This window comes from Syngnathus floridae, chromosome 18 (genome assembly GCF_059516105.1).
Source record: "Syngnathus floridae isolate MCC-2025c chromosome 18, RoL_Sflo_1.0, whole genome shotgun sequence".
NCBI classification, from domain to species: domain Eukaryota; kingdom Metazoa; phylum Chordata; class Actinopteri; order Syngnathiformes; family Syngnathidae; genus Syngnathus; species Syngnathus floridae.
In genome coordinates, this window is record NC_142430.1 from 4,431,270 (window position 1) to 4,452,604 (window position 21,335).

At 44.6% G+C, this 21,335-nt stretch overlaps 2 protein-coding genes across 5 annotated transcripts; both read right to left on the bottom strand.

The window, feature by feature from the left end:
- Window positions 1-1,538: 1,538 nt before the first annotated feature.
- On the bottom strand, window positions 1,539-14,990 carry mrtfba (myocardin related transcription factor Ba). Of its 4 annotated transcripts, none has more exons than XR_015854057.1 (17): window positions 14,566-14,990; window positions 11,814-11,886; window positions 10,544-10,762; window positions 8,987-9,052; window positions 8,783-8,838; window positions 8,625-8,700; window positions 8,321-8,482; window positions 7,879-8,207; window positions 7,570-7,814; window positions 7,304-7,469; window positions 6,039-7,088; window positions 5,710-5,832; window positions 5,496-5,642; window positions 5,278-5,412; window positions 5,110-5,170; window positions 3,429-4,900; window positions 1,539-3,290 (listed from the first exon to the last, which is right to left on the bottom strand). XR_015854057.1 is itself a non-coding variant. In XM_088360255.1 (17 exons), exons 4-17 carry the CDS (start codon window positions 10,692-10,694, stop codon window positions 4,386-4,388), a joined length of 3,282 nt encoding a protein of 1,093 aa, XP_088216381.1. In that variant the 5' UTR covers window positions 10,695-10,762; window positions 11,194-11,271; window positions 11,814-11,886; window positions 14,566-14,990; the 3' UTR covers window positions 1,539-4,385. The 4 variants fall into 4 exon arrangements, 3 of the variants coding, with proteins under 3 accessions (XP_088216381.1, XP_088216380.1, XP_088216383.1); XM_088360255.1 differs by adding an exon at window positions 11,194-11,271 and having other exon boundaries at window positions 1,539-4,900; XM_088360254.1 differs by having other exon boundaries at window positions 1,539-4,900.
- Window positions 14,991-15,130: 140 nt separating this feature from the next.
- On the bottom strand, window positions 15,131-19,183 carry ercc4 (excision repair cross-complementation group 4). The gene is made up of 11 exons (XM_088360258.1): window positions 18,859-19,183; window positions 18,443-18,623; window positions 18,162-18,357; window positions 17,859-18,066; window positions 17,592-17,772; window positions 17,346-17,477; window positions 17,167-17,271; window positions 16,492-17,083; window positions 16,277-16,369; window positions 16,086-16,198; window positions 15,131-15,954 (listed from the first exon to the last, which is right to left on the bottom strand). Exons 1-11 carry the CDS (start codon window positions 19,033-19,035, stop codon window positions 15,221-15,223), a joined length of 2,712 nt encoding a protein of 903 aa, XP_088216384.1. The 5' UTR covers window positions 19,036-19,183; the 3' UTR covers window positions 15,131-15,220.
- Between the last annotated feature and the right edge of the window lie 2,152 nt (window positions 19,184-21,335).

Genomic DNA, 21,335 nt, shown 5'->3' on the forward strand with positions numbered 1-21,335 from the left:
ATAATTATTTTCCAAGAAAATATTTTTATTTATTTTTTCATTTTTTTTATTACCCACCCAAAAAATTTCTGAATTTTTTTCTGGTGAAATTTTTTGAGAAATGGGGTGGAATCGTGACTGGAATACTGCTTCATGATTGGCTGAGAGGTCTAAAACTGGGTGGAGCAATGAGAAAAGGCGGCTGTGGTTGGTTGAAAAGTGGGCGTGAATATGCAAATGAAGTGCTCTGTGATTGGTTAGATTCTGAGTGACCGTGGTTTTCTTGAAATGAAGCAATCTGATTGGTCAGATGTGCATATGCTGCATTCTGATTGGCTGTCAGAAAATGAGCGTGGTTATGCAAATTTTGCACCAAGATGTGATTGGTCAGGCTGAATTTGGGCAGAGGTAGGAGGCGGGCATAGTGGCACTTCGGTTTTGGAAGGCTCTTTTCAGCTTTGAGTTGAGTGTTTGCCTTCAGCCACTGAACAGACCCGTGTTTGACTGCTTCTCTCTGTCTCCGCATGTCTCAAAGTGATGCAATTGCAGTCACTTTGAGTCATGTGGAGTCAGAGAGAAGCAGTCACTTTGAGTCATGTGGAGACAGAGAGAAGCAGTCAAAGACTTGGGTCTGTTGCAGTGATGCTCACCTCAAGGCTGAAAACTAGTGTCCATAGTAGTGGACACTTAGGTTTTGGAAGTGTCCAACTCAAGACTTCAAAGAGTACTTTGTCAATGCAGTGACCACCAAGCATGAAATACTTCAAATGAGCAAATTTGCTCATAAACCACAAAGACTCACGTTCCACTTGAACAATTTATTGAATAGAAAAGCAGTTTAAAAAGGCCCTGCCTCCATGGAAGCAGATTAAGTGCTTGATGAGCTCAGGTATGATGTCACTTCTCGTGGCAGGCACTAGGGGGGAAGGTGAGCACCTGCAAACAGTGCAAACATCTCTCACTGGGACAAAACCTAAGTGACACACTTTTTTCTTTTTTTTTTAGATTTACGTATAATTTTTTTTTTAATTCAAGTCATATTATTTGAAGAACAAAGTGGTCAACTTTCACTTTTCATGTGTGCCAACTATGATCAAAAATACACTTTTTAAGTTAAAATGCAAGTACAAGTCAAACGCTTTCCTTGATTATCCATTGATTGACAGCCGAGTGAGTGCTCGTTGGGCATGCTAGCTAAAGCTCCGCCTCTTGTTTCACGAGAGCTAGCGAGTTTCCACTGACGTAACGACAAATATTCTCCTTTCCTAATGGAGTGTCTGAGTGACGTCACAGATCACCCAATCAGGAAGTAGGGGTGAGGGCGGGTGTGGCACTTTTCACTTTCAGTTGAGCTTTGCCCATGACTTTTCCCTAATGAAGTGGCCTGTGATTAGGTACACCTGAAAATGGCGGTGTACCCAAGAGTGTCCAAGTGACGTCACCGATCAAACAGCCAATCAGAAAGTGGGAGTGAGGGCGGGTGTGGCACTTTTCACTTTAATTTAAAAAAAAAAAAAAACGGATCAGTGTGTGTGTGTGTGGGGGGGGGAGACGATTCGTTGAACGATTCCAATTTTTTATTGTCACATAAAAGGCATATAACTTTTTTCTCATATTTACAAAATAGAGAGCCCGTGGATGTCACACATGTAGAAAAATATGCATTACATCTATATAAATATGTACATAATGTGCAAAACGTATGGCATACAAACAAGAATGAGAAAAGGGAGACTAGAAGCTACAGTGAAAGGATCGGCTGCACAAGGGCCAGAAGCTCACTTGTGCTTAATTTACCACCCCAGAATAGTTTTATTGTAGCTTGAAAATTACCATGGTGATGAAGTGTGCAGTCTGTAAGAGGGCAGTTTTAGAGTTCTGATATGAATTAAGATTGAGTGCTAATGCATGAGTCTGCATTCAAGTACAGTACAATACATCAAGGAGAGTAGCTGTCATTACAAGCGTAACATCCTCAACTGGCCTGTAAGATTCGAGTCACCAGTACAACTGCAGCCGAGAGGTCCGATATGACAAAACATTAATTAAAAAAAAAAAAAAAAAAATGCACACAAGACTGGCTTTACAAAGGCAAAGGCAAAAAAAAAAAACAAAAAAAAAAAGATTATAAATCTTAATCAACCTGAAGACACGTGATAAATTTTAAAAAAGTGATAATATATCCCAATGCCCTTTTGGCCACAAATATTTGACACGCTTTAAAGCAAACAGACGTCAAATCTAAAATATAATACAAAAAAAAAAGAAACTCGTCTCAAAGGATTTAAAACGTAGCAATTTGGAGACAAAGCTAAAGTTGGCTTTGGACTGCAGAACTAACAAGTAGACCTCCAGCAAAACTGCTCCTACAAAAGTTAAGTTTGGCTCAGTTATTGTTAGCTTTTGTGCACGTACATATCGTCACTGTGCTGTACTGACAAGAAACATGCTTCTGATTATGTCTTTAGGCAACAAAATGGATTGATTGGTTCAAATGACAAATCCAGATTCAAGACTTAAGTGGGACATTTTGTTGACACATTATGGGAGCACCAATAGAAAAAAATGCCTTGGACTAGGACTGCAACAATTTTTTTTCAATAATCCATAAACTATCATTTAGAATAATTCGATTGAAATTTTCCATGTAAAGTAGGACATGGTTTCAAATTTACATTGAAGTACATAAATTGATTCACTTATCGCTTTAATCTGTAACACAGAAAAAACTATTGAGAAGCCAAATCAAATTTGTGTTACCTGAAATATGTTTGTAAATATGCCATAAACAATAACATTGGGATTACATCAAAATAGGGCAGTGTAAATCCATCCCAAAACAATTTATAGCCTTTAAATTGTAGGTGATAACCAAACGTGGTGACGCCCTCTAGTGGTTATGGACGTAAGTACGCAACAAGTGGTACAAGATGTGTTAAAGAAGCACATTCGCACTCACCAAATTCAAGACGTGGACCAGAGATGCAGATAAGAAGTTGACAAAGCTAAAAAAAGAAAAATAAACCAGCAGAGCCCTCCTTTACCAACACCTCTCAGGTGGTCCGGACATGTTTGGCACACATACAGCCAAGAAAACAGTCGTTAGAAGCCTTTTGTTACAGATTCATCAATCATTTGATTGCGGTAGCACATTTAGTTCACACAACCAGACTGAAGGACGGTCATGCGCACAAAGACAAGACGAAGACGCACAAAGCACATGCAACTTGCTTGCACAGCCGCTGCGGCACAATTCTCCAACCGTTTGGCTTCCTGATCAGCCCAGCCTCGTTGTAGAGACGAGTGGAACCCTGGACCAGAATTTTGACATTAAAATATTGCCTTTTTCATTGGCTTTTTTTTTTGTGGGGGTGACACCGCAAAATGATGACTTTAACTCTAGTCCAAACTAATTCAATTGCAATAACAGTTTCAAAGTTAATTGTTACCTCAAAATGGACCAAATTCAACCTTAGAGGTTCCACTGTATACATACTCCTGTAACACACACATACACACACGCACACAGTGTAGTGATACTGCAGGACAATTAGATATGGACGTCAACTTCCCCAAATACAATTACTTATGCGTCACAGCGACTGTAGTTATTTGTTCCCTTTCCCTATTTGTTCGTCACAAAAGCTGCCGGCACAATGAGCAAAATCCATCTTTGTAGAATACATTCAAAATGAAGGGACCCGATAACAGATCTCTAAAGCTGATCAGCCTCGTGAGATCACAATCAACGGTTGATCGTTTCCAAGCAATTGGTGATATGTGGTGTTCACATTAGCGTCGTTTGGAGGCGACCGATGCCGTGCCTCTTTAGTGCATAGCGTGGTCAGAGGAGCGTCCTACGGAGAGCCGTTTACGCGTTCGAGTATGCTCAATTGTCTTGACCTCCTGGTTAAAGAGGCTAACAAAAATGTTCAAATGGCTCTCCATAGAGTCCTGCATCCACTCCAGTCAGTTCATCAGCGTCATGACAGTATAACTAGTCATGTTTGATGAGTCGGCAATCATGCAGGATGGGATGGATCAGGCTTTATCCTCGCCACAGCTTGAGTAATGGAGTCAGGGAGTGGTCAGTATCACTTGGATTCTTTTTTTTGTTTGTTTCTGCTGAGGTCACCTTGCCGTTGTGTTAGCGTGACCTCATATTTATACAGCAGCCATCACTATCGCTGGATATAATCCGGGCCTGGAGATCATGGCGAACATCTATGTACAAAAGTCCTTGCTACCAGAATTGACATCATGATTTAAAGCTGTGCCATCTCCTACCTGGCCTGTCATTCCATTTGAATCAGTGCACTGCCTGTGTGGTGCTCTTCTTCTCGTCATCCTTCCATCTTCCAATCGGAGCTTAGCTACTCCTGCCCAGCTCTTCTCTTATTTGTTGGTCAGTCCCAGTGCAGTTGGAGGTCATGCGTGTCCAGGAAGTCCGTCGGCATCCCGAGCGGCGTGAGTGCGCTGCCGGATCCCGGCGGCATGGTGAGGTCCAGCCATTCCATGTTATCCAACCCCGGGTCGGACAGGCCTATATTGAGCGAGGAAGGGGGAGAGGAGGTGTCGCAAAAAGAAAGGTCGGACGTGTCCATGGGCGAGTAAGGCTGGTGCTCCATCAGCTGTGCCTGCAGCTCCTCCATCAATCCCCTGGTGCGAGGGTCGGATGCCGCCGGCGTGTCGGCCAGCGTCCTTTCCAGGAAGGCCTCCAGCTGGTTATCGGTGGCTAGCGAGGAAAGGTTGGCTAGGCTAGGGTCAACGGCCAGGCTCAAGGTTGGAGGAGGAGCCACCTGGATTTGGGGAGGGTGCCTGGAGAGGACGGTGTTGACTGGAAGGGTGGTGATGCTGGCTGTGACTGGGTGAGTCTTGTTGATAGACACTGGAGGCTCATGCTGGACAAATGGAGTGATTTCTAAAGGGTGGTCAAATGGAGATCGAAAGAAGAAAACATCATGAATGAAGTCGTCTTTGAGGCCCCGCTAGCTGGGGGGTACTTGACTAACCAATTTATTGTGTTTCACTGTACTCATCCAAATCGGGGCACTCGTGAGGTTGGAATTTACCACACCATACAAGTTGACCCATAAATGTAAATGAGTAACAGATTCAGTGCCTCCTTACCTCCACTCTGTATAAGAATTTCAAACAAGTCATCCATCTGCTGACTGGTTGCTGTGGCAACCTGCCAAGACAAATATATTTATTTAGAAGGGATGGGAAAACGCTGGACAGTGGTTTAATCCCTCAAGCGTGGTATGAATAGCGTGTGTGCGTGGAGGGGGAGCGAACCTGTGACAGATTGTTAACGTGCAGGTTGCGGCTCTGTTTGACAGCATCTTCATAGCGAGGGGGCTCCCGTGTCTTGGGAGGCTGGGAAAGAAAAGGCGCGGGCTGGAGGATGAAGGTTGGCTGTGGAGAGGAGGACTTGACAAAGAAAAACTGCAATGTCAGCACAATCAAATCATAACGTAGATGTGATGAACTTTGACACATGACACTGTGGTTACCTTATTGAGTGTCCCGTTAGTGACGTGGTTGGGCGAGGCATGAGGAGAGGCCCTTCTGTCTGGGGAGCTCCCCAGGAAAGACTGAGGATTTATCTCAGGCCTCGTATGCGTCTCTATGTCAGTCGTATTGTTGCACATGGTCAAAGTCTGGAAGTATTGTCAAAAACAGAATAAAAAAACAAATCGAATGTTGCCATGGAGTGGAGTGGCTAACCTGCAGCAATGAGTTGTTGTTGGTCAACTGCTGGTTAGGAGCCATCTCCATCTTGGTGCTCTGCAGCTGAGGAATGGAGGTCTGAATAAGGCCTGGATTTGAGATAGTGGCCTGAAGGACAGGCTGAGATGAAGGGGGAGGGGAAACTCTTTTAGTTTTCTGTATAGTATAGCCTTAAATAAGATTGCGGCTTCCAAAACAAGCAACCAATCATTGGGTGGATGATGTAACATCATCTTGCGGCTATCAACACACACTGCAGTGGAAACGAAAGCCAGAAATCATTCCAAGATGAGGTGACCTGCGAACAAGCTTTATGTCATCCTTACCTGCAGGTTGACAGTGGTGCTTGGCAGCTGGATGCCGGCGGTGTTGTTGGGCAGTGACACCGGGAGCAGGATCTGAGTTCCAGTCTGGCCATTGGTACTGAGCAGAGTCTGAGGTTGTCCAGATGCGGTTAACAAGGTCTGCGGTTGACCGAGCACCTGCGACATCCCGCCGGGATGGCTGATGAAGAACTGCGGCAGGGTGGGGGTGGTCGTTTGGGACTGCGGCTGGGTCTGGAGTTTGGGACTTCTCTGGGAGTGGCAGAGAAGCTGTGGGCTAGTGTTCACTTGGGTCTGGGTGAGAAAATGATTTTGGGGCTGGAGTTGGATTTGTTTTCCAGAACTAACAGTCACATCCTCCAACTTGACCGCAGTTTGCAGTGGGTTAGTGAGGGTCTGGGAGCCCAGCAGCGAGTTAGGAAGGGAAGTCGGAGAGTCGTTTGTCAAGACCGTTTTCTCTTGTTTTACAGTGTTGTCATTTGGGATGCTTGATATCGGGCTCAAGGAACATGAAACAGTGGCCAAGTTGGAGGCTATGGCGGGCAAATCGGTGGTACAGCTGCTCTGACACCTCTTCTCCACCTCCAGCTGCATCTTGAGCTCCTCCACCAACTTCTGCTCCTGCTCAAGCTTCCTCATCAACTCTTCAATCTGCCGCTCCTTCTCATGGAGCCTTCTGTCCTTCTCCGGTACGGGCAAGCTAGGGAGAGGGGAGGAGCCGGGCCCTCTTGACACTAACTGGGTTTCATGTTGGACTTCTGACATACTGGCATCTTGGTGGAGGGTGAATGGGTCATTAGGAACAGGGGAAACTGGAGGTGTGGCGTTCATGTGCTCGGAAGCTCCCAGCTGGGGTGGAAGGACAATGGCAGGGCTAGTAGTGGTTGTCTCCATGGGGATGGCGGTGATTGTGGTCGTAACAGGTGTGGGAATAGTGTTGGGAGCCGAGGAGCTGGGAAGATCCTGGAAGGGCTTCAGCCTTTCGATCAGATCTGTTTTAGTTCCTGACACAGGGAGGCCACGCAGCTTTAGTTCTAGTTTCAGCTCGGCTACCTAGAAGAGAAATCATGATTAGCTAAGGGTAATGCTAAATTGGCTCACCGTAACAGCATCTGCTGAATGATTTTAAAATGATTTAAATTGATTTTTTTGCAGCACTTTGCCTCTATTATATCACTTAGCCCCACACTCAATTTCTGCTTGATTCCAGATTTCGAGGTGCCACGTCCGTCGAGTCGCTTCATGCAGTTTAAAATGTATTCGAGTACCTTCATCTCCTCCAGGTTGGCAGGCAAGACTCCGGGCTTGCGGTTGGATAATGAGTTGTTCTGGCGGGCCAAAGACATTGGGGGAAGCGGAGGTGCAGTGGGTAGAGAAACCACAATGGAGGCCGGCAGACCGCTGGCATTGCTGCTTTGGCCTTCTGCCACAGGCCTACGCAGAGGGAAAAAATAACACTTATTGATATCAGAGCAAACATTATGAATTGAACACTGAAAAAAAGAATGAAGAGAAAAAAAAAAGGTTTACATACTTGAGTGGGGCTGGTAATATAGTTTGATAGTTGTAGTGTTGCTGTTGTTGGCTGAGGATCTGCAGTTGGAGGAACAGCTGCTGCTGTTGCAGAAGTCGGGCATAGGAGGAGTCCATCAGGGTTTCGCTGGGCTCTTGCTTCTGATCTGGTGGAACGTACTGGTGGTACTTCAGCTTTTTCACTCTAGGCTTGGCGTCTTTGCCTTTCTTACGGATCTTCTCAGAAGGCAGTTTGTGTTGGCTTTGCTGTATGTAGACAGCAAAAATGTGCTGTACAGATTTTCACATAAAGAGACCTGATAACACTTACCTTCACCAATGTTGGGGCAGGTTTGGAGGGAGCGGTTGGAGTGACTGGTTGAGTGTGAGAAAAGGCTGGGCGGCTTTTTGGCTGCTCATTAGTAGTGACTGCTCTCATTGAGTCTGTAGTGGCTTGTGTAGCAGCTTGGGGGGACTGATGTTCTCTCTCTCTGACCTTCAGCAATGGACCTGAAGGAGGCAGGGATGGCGAGGGAGTTTCTGGGCATTTACTGTCCACAGGTGAAGGCATTGAACTCTGAGACTCTTGGCTGGCAGGCTGCTCCGGGGACAAGGCATCACTGCTGTCCTCATCCATGACCTTCGGATAGTTCACCTGCCCTATTACCAAGAAACCACGAGAGATGACAAGCGTCACTGAGCAGCATCGTTCCAGATAACTGTTTGGCTACAAGGCAACTATTAAACCCCTCATAGATTATTTCCTCTCTCACCTATTATGGCCTCTTTGAGATTAGAATCCACAGGTAAAATGTTCTTCTCCACCAGCTCCATGGGCCCGGGTCTCTGGGCTATTTTTTCATTCAAGTTGTCAGCCAGTCGGGCTCTTTTCAGCTTCATCTGGGTGGCCTGTAGTGACGGTTCGGCTCCGGTCTCTGAAGAAAAACATCGCACACTCGGTATACAAATATGACAGTACCTAAGTGGAGTTGGGGAACATTTGTCTCGAGCAGTGGAAATCGCTAGGGGGGGACTCCCAACTTCCAAACATTGATATAAAATGTATACAATACTTGCCTTGCAAGATGTGCATCCTGACCAGTTCTGCTCTCTCTGGACGACTGCGGATCTTATGCTTAAGAAAATTCTCAGTCTGAGGAGGGTTACACAAAAGACAAAAATGTCATCATTTTAAAAACACACTTGATTGTCTTGTCTACAATTATTTTTCATACCCTGGCTCTTTCTAAGCTCCGAATCTGCCCATGGAATGCAGCCGGGCTCTTCAGCGCTAAACACAAGACATTTTGGTGAAATGTTATTCAGAAAATAATGAACTAAAATATGTAAATCATCAGCTTTGTCAGTATTAGCTAAGCCCCCCCCACACACAAACACATTGAGTGACGATGCGCCTACTGACAGGCGCCATTACTCACGTGGCATGATGCCCTGATCCACCAACTGCTCCCGAGTTCGCCTTTGCTGAAGTCTCAACTGCAGCACTGGTTAAGATAAATAAAACACAAGATTAGGGACCAACAAAAATGATTTGACATTCAAAACAAAAGCACAAACTTCAAAGCAAACCAACTGTCTACACCATACTGTAGTTTTGATTAATATTGAGAAGACTCACAATCGCCATTTTAGCTCATTCCAACCCATTCAAGAGCTGCTATCAACCACAACTCAAACCCGGTCGACTTGAACCTTTGTCTCGCCCGTGATTTTATTGAGACGTTCCTTTGTCAGTTATCATCAAAGACGCACTCAAAACAAAACTAATAAAGCGCAGCAATAATTTACAAGGACCACTGCAATGCATGCTGGGAAGTGTGTCACCTCACCTTTGACACAATCTGTACTTTGGGTATATAAATACAAAAAAAAATACTAAAAGGGGATTCCTGTTTTTAAAACAATAGGCATAAATAATTAAATATGACTCATTTTTGCACCTTATTTTGAAAGTTAAATGAAGACTTCCTGCCCAGCTTGATCTGGTTTACACTGTGCAATCTAATGAATCCTCCGGCAAAAATAGATGTGGCGTGTATTTTTAGCAGAATACAACAGTGCAGCTTCATAGGGTGTGTCACAGTTAGAAGTGGCCCCAGTCGCACAACCCCGTTTGCGAACACTTGCATCACCGAGACTTGAGTGTTTTTGTTGTTGTTGTAAAGTTTGCCTGGCAACTCCGTCTGCGTCAAAGTACAGACATCGGCGCTGAGACGCTGGAGGGGAACATTGATAGAGCAACTAATGGGCCGTTACGGTTGTTGAGACGTTACACTAGCAAAAACAATGCAATCGAACACGGCACGCAAAGCCACATTTGGTTCGGGTGAATCAGACGCTTCCAGTCAAATGTTGTTCAACTCGACAAACGCATTAACGAGCAGTGACGCAAGTGAGCCGTTTACGCAGACAATTGCAGTTGGCAGGTCATTTGGTGGAATTAGGGCATTTCCTACTTTCAGTCAAAGATTATAAATAGCACATGAAATTCAGAGCACAAAATGGGATTTTTTTTTTCCCCCCCTTGAAATGTATTGAATCAATAAACAACCAATTAACGTGTCCTTAGTCAAACTCCAAGTGACTGTTCTCACTTTCTGCATGTTCAGTGATTTCAGTGGCAGGGATGATGGCGTGCAGATTTATGTTAACGTCGAAGCCAATATTTGAAACGGGGCTCTGCGGTTGGCCAAACGCTACAGATGGAAAGTATGTGTGTTCTCTCTCACTGGAGGGGAAATGACAAAAGCCCATATGATGAGTGGGCACTTGGACAGTTGACATTCCGCATTAACATTTCCACCGTCAACTTTGCACCGGGGCTCTCCTGCAGACCTCAGCAAATGTTGTGTTTTGGGGGGGGGGGGACGACTCACCAAGTGACAAGTAAATTACTGACTACCACTTTTGCCTGCACTCTTTCAGCTTCTTGGCCCACTTAATGATCGTGTCCAGAAGTAGGTTAGTAACCTCACCGTTTTTGCGTTCATTGAGTGGCGGCAGGTTCTGGGTGGGCTGCAGTGACAACTCCTCCATCTCATGAGTCACTGCTTCACTCTGTGGACTGGGCACCAGCAGACACATCCCTTCTGCCCTGAGGAGCCCCTGGGAAACCTGAGGCTCCATCCTGAGTCAGGAGAGAACTTGGCGATGTTTGAGCAACCGCCGTTCTTTAAGTTGAGTGAGGTTATGACCTGTTGGAAACCACAGATAAGGGAAAATAATCAATTGTCTTGCTAAGAATCATAATCATCATTATGTTTGTATGACGACTTGTGGCAAAATGCTGAGGGTGGCATTTCATTTCAGCCATCTGGAAGAGCTCAATCTAAACCCAAATGATTTATTAAAGCGAGTCTGGAAGGCCATTACAGTGAATCACCATTGTCCATGGGGAACAATCTCTGTTTGCGTATGAACGACAGTGCTCAGACAGGTTTCATAATCTGGAATATGACGACATACTAGTGGTGGTTTCAAACGGAGGGAACGGAAACATTTTGGGGGGTAAAACAAGCCGTTTAAGCTTCCCAACAGGCATTTAATAAGCAGATGACGTTTAAAACACCAATGCCATTCATCTCTCCAGCAATGCCATTGCCAACATGGTTTTTCATTCCAGGACCTCCAAGACCTCTTACGAACTTTCCCAATGTTACTCTTGGCCGTGTTGATGTGGACTCTGTCATTTCGCACTGTAGGTCTATAAGTACAACAAGAATATGGGAAAGAGAGAAAAAAACATTGTCTTCCTACAGTGGAAAAATGCTTAAGGATTTGTAAAAAAGTACAAATATTTTCAAGCAATTACACAAATGAGCTCCAAGATAATAATAATGTAAATACTAGATAAGCAATATGCTCAATGACTAATCCAATGACGTACTATTTTGCTCCTAATTCTGGAAATACTTGTGTTCTATTTCTCGCCCAATGTCTTGGTTTGCTTTTCTTCCTCACTGACATCTTGTGCATGTGTGGATACAGCTCAGACGAAGAGTGTAGCATGCTCAATATAACATTGTATTTCCCCCTCAAGGGGACCAGAAGGCTTGTTGTCCTTCTATTTACAGCCAGCAAGTATTTCCAAGAGTCGTGTTTATTTGCTCGTGGTGTCAGTTTCACACACTGTGGGTGGGTGAGTAGGCAACAAACAAATATGAATAAAAATCAATAACTTGCCACACCCTTAATGATTTCATTTTTAATAACTACATTATTGCTGTTAGGGCTTTCAGTACCTACCTTAAGATGAAGGGGACAGCAAGAGAAGGTGATCGAAAGCTTCTTTCCCTAATGTTAGGCTGAGGAGTCTCACCTGATAGGGGACAAAATGAGACATTTATCAAGAAAGATAGCAGACATGAATTTCAAGAGATTTACAAATGTCCCTGCTTAAGGATTCCTAAACCGAACAAATCTGCAAAGAAACCGAAATGGAATAAAAAGACGAGAGAGCCACAAAAGGATGGTTGATGAGTACCACTTCAAGACGCCTGAATGAAGCGAGCTCAAGTTCAAGGATGCAGGGAAAGTCAAAAGGAAGCTCGCAGGTTGCTCAGAACAAAGCCAGCGGTTGTATGAAACGGAATACTAGAAAGCCACACTGCAGTCTGAGAGGAGAGACTCTCAGAATACAGAAATCGCTTCTCAGCAAATGTTTATTGCTCTCTGCGAAAGCTACAAAATTTCAATGGAAATGGAAAAACGACTGAAGGGAGAGGAAAAAAAAAAAAAACAAGTTAGTGAGAGAATGCAAGCCACATAGCTGTCGCGGCTAACAAGTGCCAGTGAAGAGTAAACATTGTAACTACACAGGCAGCATTAAATGTATGTGCGGTATTCGTTTTCAAACTTCCAAACTTCTATGTCGTTCTTTGGATGCAATTAATGAATTAATTCCATCGACTGACTTCAAAATAGGCATTCCAAATGGAAACATGGCTTTACAGAGTCTGGACTGACTTTTTTTTATTCTTGATGAACACAACACTAGTGACTTTCCATCCTTAATGAAAACAACACCATCTCGAACGGAGCAATGTTTTGGATGTCAACCAATAAAATGCTTCATTCTAAAGTCTATTTTGAACAAACCAAACAAATGTGTCGCTTAACCATCGTAAGGGGAATACAAAGTTCAGTATCCCACAGTCTTACTGCAACAACAAGAGGTCAAATGGCTTTGTTTTACAAATAGCAACGGCCACGTCAACTCCCACAGATAATATACTAAAAAAGTGTTAGCATACGCACACACACACATGCAAAAACTGACAAAAGTACTTGTTGGTCTGGTTGAGACGTCTTGATCTCATTCAAATCAGTTGTGTTTCATCATTCAACCATCTTTGCTATTTTAGAACGTATTGTAAACAATGCTATCTTGAATTTTACAGTATCTTTATAAACTCTAAACTCACACACACATTACACACACGCATGATAATCCCACCCGTGCCAGACTCAGTGGAATTTGCAGTTTGGGGGCCCTAAATAGACTAGATCTGGTCCAAGAAAAACGTCTGCCTTTATCCAGAGATAAGACCAGCGATGATGTCATCACTTGGAAGTTGGATTCATCAAGCAAAGGCCTGCGCTTTTCTCACAGTCACCCGCACGTGCGCGGCCGCTTCCTTCCTGGCTGCCTTTGTGTGCTGAAAATGGTAGCTAAGGAATGGACAAAGGACAAAAAAACATGACCCGATTCCACAAAGTTTTTGGGAAAGTACATCACACAAACCGGAATGAGCACATCTCCACATAGCTCAGCGTAGCCGAGCTGGAGTTCAACTAACCGTATCAAGACTGCAATTTGTCAACGTCAATGTTACAGACAGTGGAATGAAAATGTAAACCATAATTATTAGGTAGGTAGCGGTCCAGGCTAGCTGCAATAAATGTTGTGACTTGTCAGCAAGGCGAGAGTCATTTTTTGTTTTCACATTACATGGCAACAAACATCGAGTGGCTTGTTTAGTATGGAGTCGCCAATTTGTCAATCATTTGGAAAAGGGTCGGGCAAAGTGTGTTTAACGACTGCGACAACCAACGCGAGTAGCACGGAACAGAAAATGTGTGATTTCACAATAAAGGTGTTAAGTCATTCATCAAACGTTACAGCGGCTTGAATTAACCAGGTATTAACATATATTGGCCGACTTCCTGTAAATTCATACAGCACTAGGAGGTTGAAATAAAAACACGGACGGGCAGAGATAATGACTTTGCCATCGACCCATATGCTCGCATGATGTTTAAATTGATGCACGCTTTTCAACATGTGGCTGCCACAGCCTGCCAATATGTATGACTCAAGAGTCTGGATTTGCTGAGGCATCACCTCACTTCTACAGACAAATTAAAGGGTGATGACATCATGTGGCCTAGGCGGACCTTGTTCTGTCTCTCATTTGCAAGACTCCAGGCACATAACAGTCACAGTCAAGATGTTTTTGGTGAGACCCGGTACGTATAAGAATATTGCCACCCAAAAGGCAAATCATCCATTTTTACTGGAAATATAACACACGTGTCACGTGTATATTACACCATGCTCAACTATGGGGAAATATTGTATAATTATTTTTTTCAGGACATTCGTCACAAAAAACATGAAAATAAACAGCTAATGACACCGAGGGCTGCAACTATACGTGACATGCATGTGAAATTGTGAATGGCATCCCTTTAGGGATTGCTTTTGTAAAGGAGAAGGCCGGTGGGTGTGGGGCGCAGCGGTCAGTTTCAATCTGACAGGTGAGTGACTTCCCCACAGTAACAAATACTTATCACTCCGCCATTGTTGTCTCGTTTCGAATACTGAAAATAATATAAATATTCAATGCTCACGGTGATTTAATGTGTGGACCCAATCAATAGTTATGTCGCTGTCTCCATGAGCACATCTCGCTCGCTTTACATTTTGGGCTGGTTAGCGCGTTCCAACGAGCTAACATGCTAAAAACAAGGTGCCGCCATGACGAGCAGAACTTACCCACTCGACGACACCGGAAAGTCCAAAGTGTCCGACTTGGCGTTCATGGTGATATATTCGTTGGTGCTAGTCTTGGGTAATGTTTTGCTCTCCTCCTGCAATGAGATTGAAGTTTATTTGGCGGAGTAAAATGGCTGCGACTGCTCCGTGGGGTGCTGATGCGGAGTGACGTCAGGACGCAGACGAACGGGAAAAGAAGAGGGTGGGGGCGTGGTCGTAGGAGCATTGGGGGGGGGGGGGGGGGGCACACGAGAAGGGGTTGGGGGTCCGTTAACCTCCCTTGTGGGTCAACATTCGGGCACAAATACGAAACTGACACCATAGTTCAGCGTCAAATCAGTACGTCAATCTCGTCCCAACGTGACAACAGCAGTGTCGTCGTGTTACGCAATAATAACAGATGACTCACCACTACGAAGCATTTAAGTCTGTAATTAACTCATTAAATGACACTGCATGAAATAAATATAAACAAAAGTTGTTTACTTCTACTAACTACTTGAACTCGCACTCTTTGGCAAGATCCCCCCTCATGTTTTAAAGGGCTTTAAAAATTCTTCAACAGTTGAATGTTTTAGTTTATTATTTATACTTGCATAAATATACTTCATAATGTGTAATGAAAAATGCATTTTAAAAAGTCTATATTAGGAAGTCATTTGGTCTTTTGCGCTGGAGTTTGAACATCTGCAACATTGTGCAAGAACTCATAAAGCGCCTTGCCATTATTTGCATTCTCAAGTATTTCTGCTAGCTTGTCCTGGCTCAGTTTGGCTAAATCTGCCAAGCTGTCAGCATTTCTTATGAGCGCTCGAAAGTTTTTCACGTTGACTCCCGGCATCTTGAGCAAGAAGTCGTACGGCCCGGCATTGTAAAGCTCTGTCGATTCGGCCACGGCGTCTGATTCGGCTGTGACCGCCTGAGCCGCAGCGGCGTCCGGCTCATTGCGACCTTTTTTCAGCTCGAGAAAAAGCTCGCCCGTGGCATGCGGCGAGGGGCACCAGAGAATGCGGAGGCGTGGGAAATGCAACGTGAGCAAGGTGAGTTTTGAGGAAACGTCATTGGACGATATCTCGTGGCGGAAGTCCGAGCGGGCCATTAGAGAAAAGGGCTTGGCCGGGTCGAACTCGATGAGCAACACGGGTTTCCTGTAATATCGGTTCATGGACAGGCACTGGGTGTAGAGGCGGCCGCTCTGCAATGAGCCGATCAGATCGCTGACGCTCTTGCGCTCCACACAGATATCCGGAGTCAAGATGTAGTCGCCGACTTCCAAAGTGACGGGCTCGATGTCGAGTCCGCGGCGGTGGAGGAGGGAGGGAAGCTCACTGCGGAACTCGCGCATGTCGACGATGACTCGCGAGGGCTCTTTAGGCTGATCTTGACCTCCTGTTTCAATTCAGATCCCCCATCATGACAAACACAAATCAAATTTGTAACCATGGTTGTTTTTAACGGAGCACTGTCAGAACGTGCTTGATTGGAAACCCATCCTAAAAGGTAAACAAAAACAAACTTGCCTGCTTTGCGAGTGTTGGTGGTGGCATTAGCAGGCTCTAAATTCCTAGCGAGGTCCAAATTGGTGTCTTCTCGGCCTTCCCTCTCCTCTGGGATGACCATAGTTGCCTTTTCCCTGTGCAATCGCAAGTCAACCGGTTAGCTATTTCACACCAAATTTGCCAAATCAAAACGTTCTGCTTCCGATTCTGACCTGATGAGATGTTCAAAAGCTTTCTTCTCCTTTGACAGCCCGGTCAGGTATTTTTGTTCCTCTGTTGAGCCGCCATAGATGAGAAAGTACACCCTGCAGAGGCAAAATGCTCGTGAGGAAAAAAAAACAGTGATCACCCATGATGAGATTTTACAATGAACATTTTATCTGGAAACAACAAAAACAAAGAGGGGGGTGATAAACTGCCGACACACCTGAGCGGCTTTCCAGGTCGACAGGCTTTGTAGATCTCCAGCTGTCGCACGAAGCTGACTTCGGCGTCGTAAAGCACCACAAACATGGGCTCCACCTCATGGAGCACCCGTGTCAGGCTGTGTGGGTCCGTGCAGCCCCTCAGCGGGTGAATGACCATCAGAGGCTCCTTCAGAACGGCGTAGTAAGCGTCTGATGACAAGTCCAACTTCGGAGCGTCTTCCTCCGCCATTTCATCTTCTACGCCAAAGTCCTCCTCATCCTCACTGCTGCCCATCACTGCCGTTTCGACAACTGTCTGCTCTTTGCCGATCATCTGAGTCAAGGTCAGAGAGGGTCTGCTTTTGGCTTTGCCCGGTTTCTTTTTCTGCTCTTTGCCTCTGGTGTTCCTTCCATTTTTTCCTTTGGAGCCGCCTTTGAGAAAGCCCTTGTCTTTTTTACATTTCGCCAACTCAAAAGCAGAGGCGTTCGACAGGTCTTGTTTGCCGACGGTGCGGCTGTACAGTCTGTTCAGGAGCCACTCGGCGCCGTGTCTGATGTACTGCTGAAGTTGAGCGCAAGTCCTGTCATCGCTGGCGCAGATGAGAACGCGACCTGAAGGTCAGGAAGAAAAACTGTTCGAATAGGGCAGAGATTGTGTAAATCTCGTGAACATTCCCAAGGATGACAATTCTCACCTGGTTCATTCTGGGAGTTCTTGTTCTCTTTCTCAATTTCCTGCAGGACCTCAGTCAGAGCTTCCCACTTTGGGCTTTGCTCCAGCACCAGCACTCGCTTCACCTCTGAAACACACACGCGCACATGTCACCTTAGAAATGAAGACTCAACGGTCCTCTTGTTTTGTCTTCAATGTCACCTGAAACAGTGGGTGGCTGTTTTTTCTCCGCTTCAGCGCCGACTTTAAGTTTCTTCTTGTTTTCTGGGATGTGGTATACTCTGGACCTGGAGTTTACAAACATGGATGTACTGGAGTCCAAGAAGAGCCACCCTGAGATGAATGATTAAAATTGTAAAATGAATTATGACCTGTCTGTCACTAATGGTTGGACATTGAGCGGAAATTAAATTTAAGGCTGCCATTAATCACACCCTTTTAAATCACCTGAGTTGGAGCCAAAGTTCTTTTGGCTGGAGCGGAGTGACTCGAGCAGATTGAGGAAAGTGACACAGTCGTACTGGGTGAGGTACTGCAGCAGAACCCTCAGCATCTTCAGGTCCTGGACCAGTGCCTTGGTCTTAGCTCCCAGCTGGTGCCACAAGGGGTCCAAGTAATGGCGGATGGTCTGGATGACAAAACAAATGAGAAAAACACACTTTTGCAACAGATTATGGATGAATGGTTCAGTCACGTAAAAGAAACTCGACCAACCTTATCAAAGGCATTGCTCAGCGTGTTCTCCAAGGAGAGATCCTCCGCCTCTAAGGTGGGATTGTAACGTTTCAGCTCCTTCAGACAGGCGCCCATGATGTCCAGGATGGAGCTCTGGATGGCCCTCATGGAAGGTGTCAGTGACACATGGAGCTCCACCACATCAGGTTTGTGTTTTTCTAGTGCTGTGTTTACTGACGATTGGAACCTGTTAAATGTAGAATAGAGCAAAAAAGACAAAACGGTGAGGGGTTCGTAAAACTAATTGGCAGAATTTGGAATTTGTTGTGATAAGCTACATACCTGGGCCAAAGGTATAGTTTCTTGACAAAGAGGTTCCTCATCACACGCTCCACCTGGCAGAAGCCCGAAGAAAATGCTGTGGCTTTGTCAGTGAAGGCTTTGATGAAGCCCGTCTTGTTCTTCTGTCGGAACAGTCGCAGGATGAATGCTTCCTGACACGATTCGATGATTTTGTGAGCGCGGTACACCAGGATCCCTGACAGGAGATATCGGAAAAAAAAAATATAGGCACATCCCACTCCAAACGAACATAGACAATCTATTATAAAACACACACTTACCTGATATAAGATTAGCAGGTATGCGGTCGGTGAGGAAGTCGACCACCAGGATCCTGCTAGTGACAAACAAGACTCCTCCCTCGGTGTACACGTTGTACCGCTCGGTGCCTTGGACCTCACTAGTCACCGTCCTCGGTAAGTGGGTCACACCCTCCACTCGCAACTGCTCCGTGAAATACTCCTAAATGGTGAAAACACAAAGTGGACAGCGTACAAATACTTTGTTACTAAACCTAGGTAGACTTTTCTAATTCCAAAATATAAAAAAAAAACAATGTAAATGCTAAAAATGTTTTTGCATGCCACCTGTCATCAGTATCATAGTGAACAGAAGCAAATAGACCGCAGGTGTTTTTGTTGTTGTTGTTGAAAACGTCCACTAAGGACGACGGGTCTAACGACGTGGTGGTCCTAACCTGTTCGGGGGTGGTAGTGTTAAGCAGTAGGACCAGGCTGCCTTGTTCCGAGTAGACCCGCATGAACTGCAGCAGAATGCGGTCTATCCCCATCCCCTCCGCCACCACGAGCAACCCGTCACTGCTGAACAGGTTCAGAAACATTTCGGTCTCAAACTCCAGCAAAGGGCCTGCCATGGTGGAAGCACGCCCCGAAGCAGGAGGAAATAAAATGAAACTATTTCGCTTTCCAATGTCAGCTAACAACAGTTAGAATCATTGTAAAATTCAACCGGCAGTTTGCATGATGCGCGCCTGTTGTTCAATATTTTGACGCCGAACTTCCGGTCATGTGACACACACAAAATAACGACGAAGTAAACGAAAGAGGTCATGGGCAAACGTACTGGCACCATCTCCTGGTGTATGGATGCACAACAAGGATGTTTGAGTGGCTTTCAAACTTTACAAGTGTCATCTAAAAAATATTCAACTCGCCGAGTACCACCATCATGACAATACTAAATTATAGTTGCATTCCATGCCCAAGTTGTCATCAAAAGCAATATCAATGTAATGTTCAAACTAGGAAGTGTAGACTTCTCTGTATTTGAGGATTCAAATATAAACAAAAACCCATAAAACCAATTGTTTTTTTCTGACTGTTTTACTGAGCTTGTTGCTTAAAATTACACAACACAAGTATCCTTATGTGTTAGGTCGGAACATTAAAAAATATATATAGTTTTGGTTCTGTGCACTTTTTCGTGTATACACTAGATGTCGTTAGCACACAACGGGACACATTAACAAAAAACAGTAAACTTCTTTTCTCCAGAGGTTGTCCCCATCTGGTTAAGGGTGAACTAGAGTTTCTCCCAACAGGTAGTAAAAACCAAGACACATACACTAATAGTTGCATTTTTATGTTTAAGGTATTAAACTAAATAAATCTGTTTCCGCTACAAAATTTGAATGCATACATTGGATTTAAACACTCATTAAGGAAAAGAGCAGTGGCGTGCTTTTTAAGTGGGACGCTAAGCGAAAGTCAGCAGGCCGCTAAGGGCAAACTCTTCGCCTCAGGAGGGGAACGTACCCTCCATCCATCTTTGAAGAAATCAGTATATGCTTAGTCATTCCCTCTCTGCCTGCTCAGCTAGGTTAGAAGAGTTTTGTGCGTGAGGCCAGTTGCTGAAATCAGCAAAAATCTCAATATTTGTATAAGACGTCTGTCACTGCCTTCATTCAAATCTGGCACCGTTTTTTCTCCCGAAATTACATCACCTCTGACCATAGCGCAGATTGTATCAACCATCCAATATGACTCACTGAAAGCCTTTTAGCGTTAAGAGCAGTTCTGGGAAAAAACAAAAAAAAAGTACTTCACTGCTGAACAGATACTGGCTCCTGCAGGCACTACACGTGTTCGATTTCACCCTTTCAGCCCTCATTACCCCGACACCTTTGCAGAATGGGAAGAAAGGTTATTATTTGGGTGGAAATGGCGCTGTGGTGGCTGCTGCGTGTTCACAAATTGGGATTATTACAGCAGCCTCTTAAGTAGCAATGAGGGGGACGAGTACATTTTTAGTCACCCTGAGCTGGGTCAAGCGTCACCAGATGGAGGAGAATTTTGCACGAGAAATAAATGTGAATGGGGAAAAAAAATCTCTAAAAAATAAAATATTTTCAAATGTGACAAGGAAACATTCCATGTTTGTTGAATTTGAAGCGTATTCAGTATTAGATGAATAATTCAAGACAGATTGGACGTTTGGAGGATGGCGTCAGTATGTGACAGGGTAGACATGTTGGCAGGCCCGAGTGGGCCGCCTGTGATGCATTACGGGGATGCTCGATCAGTGTGTACTACAATGGGTGTGTGTTGAACAAAGACTGCACTGGGACTCGCACGCATCGTTTTAGTTTCGGTGTCTCAAGAGCATCATTGTCAATAATGAGCATCATCATGTGAACACATAAAGCAACACACGGTAATTTCAATCCATCAAACTGACTGCTTAACACGTTTAGAATCAAAAGGAGGAGAAACCAACCTCAAGATGGCTCATAAGGAGATTTTCATCTTGAGCAGAGACTTCCCGGAGAGTCCACTTGGCTGGTAGGAAGAGGTGCTCATATTAGATTCAAATATTCACATTTCCCAGTTTAACATGAATTTTTAGCATACAGCACAAAATATGAAAAGTTACAAAAAAAACATCAGTAATGATTCACACTCAAGTTATTTACTGTCAGATTCAAAAAAAGGCTCGAAAAGGAAACATTCGAAGAATCTCTTGCTCTTGCTTTGACCCGTATCTCGCTTGATGGAGTAGGAAAAAGAAGAGTTAAGGAGTGTGACGTAAGGTCATGACAACACAGCAACGGCACGCATAAGGAAGCTTTCACCAACACGTATGAATAAACACAAGCTCTTGCACACTAAAATACCGCAATACACACGTCTCCTTCTTAAAGCCAGATAGCTGTCA